This window comes from Festucalex cinctus, chromosome 12 (genome assembly GCF_051991245.1).
Source record: "Festucalex cinctus isolate MCC-2025b chromosome 12, RoL_Fcin_1.0, whole genome shotgun sequence".
In the NCBI taxonomy this organism is placed as follows: Eukaryota; Metazoa; Chordata; class Actinopteri; order Syngnathiformes; family Syngnathidae; genus Festucalex; species Festucalex cinctus.
Window position 1 is genome coordinate 13,323,643 of NC_135422.1, and position 7,997 is coordinate 13,331,639.

At 38.7% G+C, this 7,997-nt stretch overlaps 1 protein-coding gene and 1 long non-coding RNA gene across 3 annotated transcripts in view; both read right to left on the reverse strand.

The window, feature by feature from the left end:
* LOC144031301 (uncharacterized) overlaps positions 1-874 on the reverse strand; it is a 169,324-nt gene extending 168,450 nt beyond the window's left edge. For both annotated transcript variants that reach the window (XR_013287491.1, XR_013287490.1), the window contains exon 1: positions 653-874. This is a non-coding gene — a long non-coding RNA (uncharacterized LOC144031301). The remainder of the gene's footprint in view (positions 1-652) is intronic.
* Positions 875-3,231: 2,357 nt separating this feature from the next.
* The window catches only part of tc2n (tandem C2 domains, nuclear), a 10,127-nt gene continuing 5,361 nt past the window's right edge, over positions 3,232-7,997 (reverse strand). The window contains exons 9-12 of the mRNA XM_077539042.1: positions 7,742-7,933; positions 5,514-5,628; positions 5,240-5,442; positions 3,232-4,574 (exon numbers count right to left, since the gene is read on the reverse strand). Of these exons, the coding sequence (XP_077395168.1) occupies positions 4,470-4,574; positions 5,240-5,442; positions 5,514-5,628; positions 7,742-7,933 (615 nt within the window). The 3' untranslated portion in view covers positions 3,232-4,469. The remainder of the gene's footprint in view (positions 4,575-5,239; positions 5,443-5,513; positions 5,629-7,741; positions 7,934-7,997) is intronic.

A 7,997-nucleotide genomic window follows, 5' to 3' on the forward strand; every position in this document is an offset into this window, starting at 1 on the left:
GGCCTCTTTAGAAAGAGAAGACCACACACAAAGCAACAGGTCTTTTAAAAAAATAAATAAATACTCCACTATTGTATATTATGTGGCTGGTTACATATTTCAAACACTTCCTGCACAATGAAATCCATATAGCCCCCAAAATTATATTCATGCTTAAAGTGAAAGAGTATTCCTTTGCGGGGTGATTCTTAAGCCAAAACTAAAAATAAAAATAAAACATTAATTAAAAATAAATAAATAAATAAATAAATAGATAAATAAAATAATCTTGGGCCAGTTTGGAAAATGCATCACGGCAACCCTGAAAACAAGCTGCAACTCACAGGAGAGACTCATAATGCTACAAATATATGAAAATTACTTAAATTGTCCGATAGCACATTAATTCATTTAAAATGAGCACTACCTAAACATCTCCAGCATTGAATGATAACATACACTGATTGAAGCAATATCAATACAAAACTATAACACTGAGAACTCATTTTAGTTGCGGGAGCAGTTGTTAATCTTTTTAATGTTTTAAATGCACACGTTGAGACATTAAGGGCTAAAAACACAAATACGCTTTGCTGAGTTAAATGGGATAAATAAATATTTATCAATACAGGGGAACTATCACCAGCTGGACAGTTGATACTCATTTACTTACTAGCTTTTGCGTCCCCAACAGAAGTCGACGTTGTTGGCTAGCCGCTGACGCAGATGCAGTGAAGAATGTTGTCATTTTTGCTAACTCGTAAATAAACTGGCTTCCTCCTTCTTCCTCCTCCTCCTCTTTCAGCCCCGCTAGGATAGCTTCTTTTCATTTTTTGTTTATTTTACTTTCTCCTTTCTTGTCTCGCTCTTCGCACTGTTCGCTTTGTGTTTTGCCGCCGATTTCCTGGATACTTTCTACACATGCGCAGTAAGATGGACTGATCCAACGCAGTAGAAGCTGAGAGGGTGGCGGGGGGGGGGGGCACATATGATACGAGAAGCATTCAGCTGGCATTTTAGCAAAGGAAAAACATAATTAATGTAAGCAAATAAGTAAAAACTGTATTTATTGACCATTAGTGTATGAGGAATTTTATGGGGCCCCCTAGCCCCAAGTAACTCGAGGCCCTCGGCATCTAGTTTGGCCCAAAGCAGCTGGAAGAAGAAGCCTGACGATTTGAAGAAAGATTAAGTTTGAGGGTGTCATAGGGTGACATGAGTAGGATGTAAGGGTCCCTACTCTGAAAGCTTGTAAGCAAGCAAGGCTAATACGCTCACCACACGCACACACACATAACACGTTGTGTGCGTTGAAGAGTGTTAAGGATGGCCGGTAATTGAATAATGACACTAACGCCCAGTGATGGATGAGCTGACACTCTGCTCACTTCTCTCTCTCTGTCACTGTCATTCGTCTTTCAGTGCACAAAGCCAACTGAATGACCCCCTCCTTGCCTCACCCCACTTAGTTCTGTCTTGTTTCTTAGATAGAAAGCAAAAAAAGAAAAACTTTATGAATAATATGTGCGCCCACTAGTCTAAACACGATATTCTGATTCATGTTAGGTTTGTGGAATATGAATTCATTCAGAAAAATCAATCTGTTTTTAAGCCAACTCAGGCGGCGGCCATTTTGCCACTTGCTGTTGAATGGAAATGACATCACAGGTGCCTAAAGGCTCAGGTAATGACCGTCTCACTTGTTTTTTTCGGGGCTTGGTCAGGTGACATTAGCAAGTGGTCAATCTTATGGCCATCTCTTAAGTGAGCTGTTCTGCCAGCCTTGCCGCCCCACTGGAAATGTTCTGGCTCCATCCTGACCTGATCGACGGAGCGACCTTTTGCTCACTCACTCGCCATCTCACAACTCAGAGGTTCTGCTCTGGCCAATAAGTCAGTTGTTTATCATACCACCCATAGTCAGGGATTCCTGAAATAAAATGCACACATCTCCAACACACTCATAAAATACAAGCAGGAAGCAATCTTTATTTAAAAAAAAAAAAAAAAAAAGATGAGTTTAATTTACTAGATGTTTTTTTTTTTATCTATCTATCTATCTATCTATCTATCTATCTACACTCACTGTACGTATGGACATGCGCACAAACTGTTACTTTGTCCATTTTGAACATTCAGCTAACGACCACACGAGGGTGCTCTAACACCAGACTACCAGTAACAGGAAGTTTGTTTTTTTCCCCACACACACGCACAAAATGCGTAATAAAAATAAAATAATTAAAATAAATTCAGGACGCTTTTGTTTTTCACGTTTGTGTTTACAAAAGAGGCAACTACTAGCTATCTTATGCTAATCATGTAAATATATTAAAAAAAGAATACAGTACAGTCAATATATGCTAGCAGGTACATATACAGTATTTAAAGTAAACAATATAAGAAAAAATACTTAACTATATTGACATAAACACGGCGACAAAAATAGTATGATATTTAAACAAATAATCTTAATAATGATATAAATAATCACCTGCTAATACATAAATACTTGTGCTGTAATAATAATAATAATAATAATAATATCCAATTGACATATCACAATTCTAACAATCTAATAATTGAATGTAATAATAATAAACTAATATTTCTGACAGTTTGAAATAAAACAAATATTTATTAAACTTTGAAATAAAAGAATAACAAAAATAACATCTCATATCTCAAATTATCTTAATGGAAATGGGGTTAATCCATTCCGGCGTCCCCCCCCCAAAAAAAAAGTTTGTAGTGTGATTTTTAATAAGTAAAATAAGACTTTATTGTTGTACTGTACTTTATTTAAAAAAATAATAATAATTAAAAAAAACAACAACAGTGATGTCATTAAATAGAATGCAAAGAAATTCAACTTTTTTTTCTCCACATTTTTGTAAGCTTTTTGAGTCACGTCTTTGCTCCAAAAGTGATACGCAACCAGGGTCATGATTTAAAAACAAAACTGAATCCGTTCTTTATTGGCTCACAACTTTTGAGATAAACACAAGCAAGCAAGCAAGAACAGAACGAAGAGTCCAATGTAAACGAGTGACAGTCCCTCAGGTGGCGATCCCCTCATCCCAGTGTCACTCTTGCAAAACAGCACGCCACCATTTTGTCTCGTGTCACTACTCTTGTTTGGTCATCAGCACCTCCACCATTGTTGCGCAATAATTGGTGGCCATTTCCCAAAACATAAAATGACGCTGAAATTGGCGCTTTTAGGGAATCTAATACAAACAAACAAAAAAAAAAAAAAAAAAAAAAAAACATGGCCTGTAGGGTCTGATTATTATTTCTCTCTCTTGCTGTTTGCCTTGACAGTTCTCAATTTGCAGTTGTTGACCTATTTTATGACAGAGTCCTGTTCCCTTTATGGCCGCCAATGTGTGACTAACGCTTCCCGTCAAAGCAAACGCGCGTCCGTGTCCTCTCGTACGGTTCAAACGGATTGAAAAGCACACAATGACGCCAATGCTTAATTGCACGAAACTAATACAATTTAAAACCACGCTATCAAAAAATAAAAGTGCTTACGGCAGCTAAGGTTTGAATACTACTCAAACATGAATGTAAACAATCTTCAATAAGTTACAACAACAAAAATAACACGCAATATTCAAGCGACAATGGTATGAAATGTTTCAAAATCTACTTTATAAGTGCGCTAGACTAACCAATAACTCACACCTGGGACCGATACATTCAAATGGTTAGTACGTTTTTCAAATGACCAACAGCATGAATCAGTGTAGTGGGCTGACACAAATTTGTTAGTAAACTAAAGGCCATTAGACTGCCCAATAACACAAACATGTTAGTAAGTGTACAGTATTAGACTGACCAGTACATTCAAGCCAGTTAGTAACTTATCAGAATGATCAATTACGAGAATCTGTTCATTTGTGTATTAGACTGACCAGTAAGTTATTCTATTAAACTCAAACATGTTAGAAAATTAGACTAACCAATAACTCAAACATGTTAACAAATTAGACTGACCAATAACTCAAACATATTTGTAAATTAGACCGAACAAAAACTCAAACCTGCTTGTATAAGTATTAGACGACCAATTCTTGTACTGTAGTAGACCGACCAATAACTAAAACATGGTAAATTAGACCGACCAAAAAGTCTAACCTGATTGTAAAAGTATTAAACAACCAAAAGCTGTAGTGCATTACACCGAACAGAAATTCAAGCATATAAGACCAACCAATAACTCAAAAATGTTAATAAATTGGACTGACTAATAACTCAAATCAATTTGTATATGTATTAGTCCGACTAGTAGGTCAAGTGTATTAGACCGACCTATAACTCAAGTATAATAATATTCTGCTCGTACAGTACTTCAGTGAACATGTGAAGTGCGTGAATGTGAGCGGGTTCTCAGTCTTTTGTCGAAACTGTCAGTTGACAAATTGCGTGTTGCGGTGCTATTGCGCTTCACATGAAAAAAAAAAAAAAAAAAAGCAAAGGTCACTTTAGGTCACAGTGTGCCACACCGCCACCACTTTTTCAGGATTTTCCACCGTGTCCTTCCATTGCTCCGCGGCTTCCCGAGTGAAGCTGTCCAATCCCAGCTGGACCTGCACAATCAACCACAAATGCAACCTCAGCAACATGGACCGACTCCTACATGTTTTAGACTGACCAATAACTCCAACACGCCCTTAAGTTAAGTATATTAGACTGGTCAACAACTCATACCATTTAGTAAATGTTGGACAGTCCAATAACTCAAACCTGTTAGTAATTGTATTAGACCGACCAATAACTTGAACACATAATGTATTGGTCCGGCCAATAGCTCAAGTGGATTAGAGGACCAATAACTCTAAGCTGCTGGTAAACGTATTAAACTAACCAAAAACTCGTGTATTAGATCGACCAATGACTTAAACCTGTTTGTATGATTATTAGAACTCAAGTGTGTCAGACCAACCAATAACTTTAGCCTGTTGGTGTGTGTGTTAGATGGACCAATAACTCAAACCTATTACTAAAAGGGTTAGAGCGGCCAATAATTCAAGTGTATTAGGCGGACCAATGACAAAGACTAATAACTCAAACCCATTAGTACATGTATTAACTACACCGTCCGATAACTTGAATACATAGGCAACGTAGACCAACCCATAGCTTAAATTTATTAGACTGACCAATAACTCAAGGCTATTAGACTGACGAGTAACAAAAAACCCGTTACAGACCGACCAGTAACGGAAATCAATTAGAGCGCCCAATAACTGACCTGTCCAACACACTGCTTCCTTTTGACCGAGCTGCAGCTGAACAGTTTGACCGAGAGCGCACATTCAGCCGGGTGCAGGGCGTCCAGGTCCAAGTGAAAGGTGTCGTCCCACTGACACTGCCCCCTGGTGGCTTTGAGCGCTCGCGTCTTCTTCTTGGCCAGCAGCCCGTCGGCCCCGTGCATCTCAACACTCACCGCATACGCTGCCGGAGAAATCACCATCATGATAATAAGAATGTAATGTTGCTGATATGAAATTGACGTGGCGGTTTACCCGGTGGGAGGGGCGAGGAACAGGCTGGCAGGTTTTGGGCGGCGAGGACTCGGACTTGCATGCGTCTGCAGACGGGCTGGAAGCAGGTTGACACGTGCAGCTGGCATCCTCGCCCCTAATTAACAAGAACTGCAATCTTCACTTGGAATTGCTTTTATATATCCAGTATATATTTTTTTGCAGGTTTTATGAAACAATATAAATATGATGATCAATCATCATGTATTGTTATATCATTTTTCATATTTTATATTATATTATTATTGTTAATAATTATCATGATCATCATCGCATGTAATAATTTGGTTTGAATGACATTTGCCATGTGAATGCATGGGCTGGGGTCAAAACCAAATTGAAGACAGATCTGGTCCAGATTGGCCATAATGTAAACAGGGTATGGAAAAAATCCCATTAAAAATATTCACATGCTAACGTCCGACTTTTGTTATTTTTTTTCCCAATCTGGACCTCAATTTTGCTTTTCAACTTGTTGACAGTGATGACTCACTACTCCACTTTGAAGCCTTGGCGGAGGTCTTCTGTTCTTGTTTTGACTTTCTAGGTCGCTATCTAAGAAGCAAGTGGAAGCAGTCCTTCCATCTTCAACCCTTCCAAGTAAATAACCGCAGTGATTGCAGCAAAATGGTGCTTTTGTGTGTGCTGGGAGGGTAGATGGGGACAAGAAAAAAAAAATAAATAAAAAATCCTCAAAGTATATAAAGATGAGCCACTGTGTGAACCCATTTAACCCCCACTCGCCATAAATTTCCCCGTTCTCAACAGAAAAAAACAACTTGGGAGGTCTTGATGTGCTTTGAAGTCCGAAATAACAAACTTTCTCTTCAGAATACGTGATTGGGACGTCATGCATCTTGCACAGATAAACAACCAGTCAATCCGGAATGTTCCCTTTCACGGGTAAGGAAACGGGAAGGAGTGTTTGGCCGCAACAGCTGTGCAGCGAGTCGGACCGCATTTCGCCACAGCCCAGAATAAAACTGGTTTATGATGGAGGCCCATCATCGGCGCTGATTAGCTGACACACTGTGCAAACATTAGCCCGTATTAGTCTGCCGCTACCCTGGCACATACAAACATTGGCACCATGCTGTAGCAAGAACCCTATGCAACAATGTAAAACGGGAGTCACCCAGTTGTGTTTTAGCAATCCAGATTGGATCTGGATTCAATTTAATTTGACGGTTAAAGTGCAAATATTTTATTGTACATTGATAGTAAATTTAGATATCAATTGAGATATTAAATGTGCAATTAATTTGCGATTAATCCTATGTTAATTATTGAAGTCATGCGATTAATTACAATTAAAATTTTGAATCGCCTTACACCTCTAGACATTTAAAAAAAAAATGAAACAAATGATAAATGTTCCATGTTGTGTTTACATTGTGGTAAAAGACCAATCCGGATTGGATTTGGTTTCAACTAGATTTAGGTGTGTGCCCACAACTCAAGTTTCATTATATTTTGAATTTATAAGTGATGGAATGTTACAAGACATTTTCCATATCGCATTTACATTGTGGCAAAAGAGCAATCCGGTTTGGATTTAGTTTGAACATGATTTGACCATGATACTGCATACACATACCAAATTTCATGAACAATGTTGAATATACATGAATATGATGGAAATTTACAAAACATTTTCCATGTTGCATTTACAGTAAGGCAAGGAAAAGAGTAATCCAGATCGGATCTAGTTTGAACTTGATTTGACCATGATACTGAACACAGGTACCAAATTTTGATGAAAATGTTCAATTTACAAAAGATGGAAATTTGCAAGACATTTTCCATGTTGCATTTACATTAAGGCAAAGAAAAGAGCAAACCAGATCAGATCTAGTTTGAACTTAATTTCTTGATTTGACCATGAAACTGCACACATACCAAATTTCGATGAAAATGTTGAATTTACAAATGATGGAAATTTACCAGGCATTTTCCATGTTGCATTTACATTAAGGTCAAGTGTGATTCAAGTAGTGGAACGAATGCTTCACTGTTGGAATCACAGAACAAACTAAAATTGAACTCTGTTCACATAAAGTCACAATATTTGATCCCGTTTAATGAGGTTTACCATGTTACGTTTTGTTTACACTGCAACAAACACGCAATCGGGATCAGATCTGGATTCAACTTGATTTGACCGTGTTACATTTCACCTCGGTGTGATTTCTCGCCCTGTTGGTACTCACGGCGGACTTGCAAGGAGTTCTGAGGGGCAGCCACTGCTCGCTCTCCTGCGGGCCGAGCGTCCGCAGCGACAGGACGCACTCGCCCGCCGTGCGCTTCCTGGCCCCGTGCGTCTGCAGCTTGAGCCGCAGGGCGCTGCAGCGGAGGCTCTCCAGGCTCAGCGCAAACACAAAAGTCTCCATGAAGGATGCGTGCTGCGCGACGAGAAAAGCAAAGATGGCTGAAAAAGGTCACGGAGCCTCGGAACAATAGCGGTAA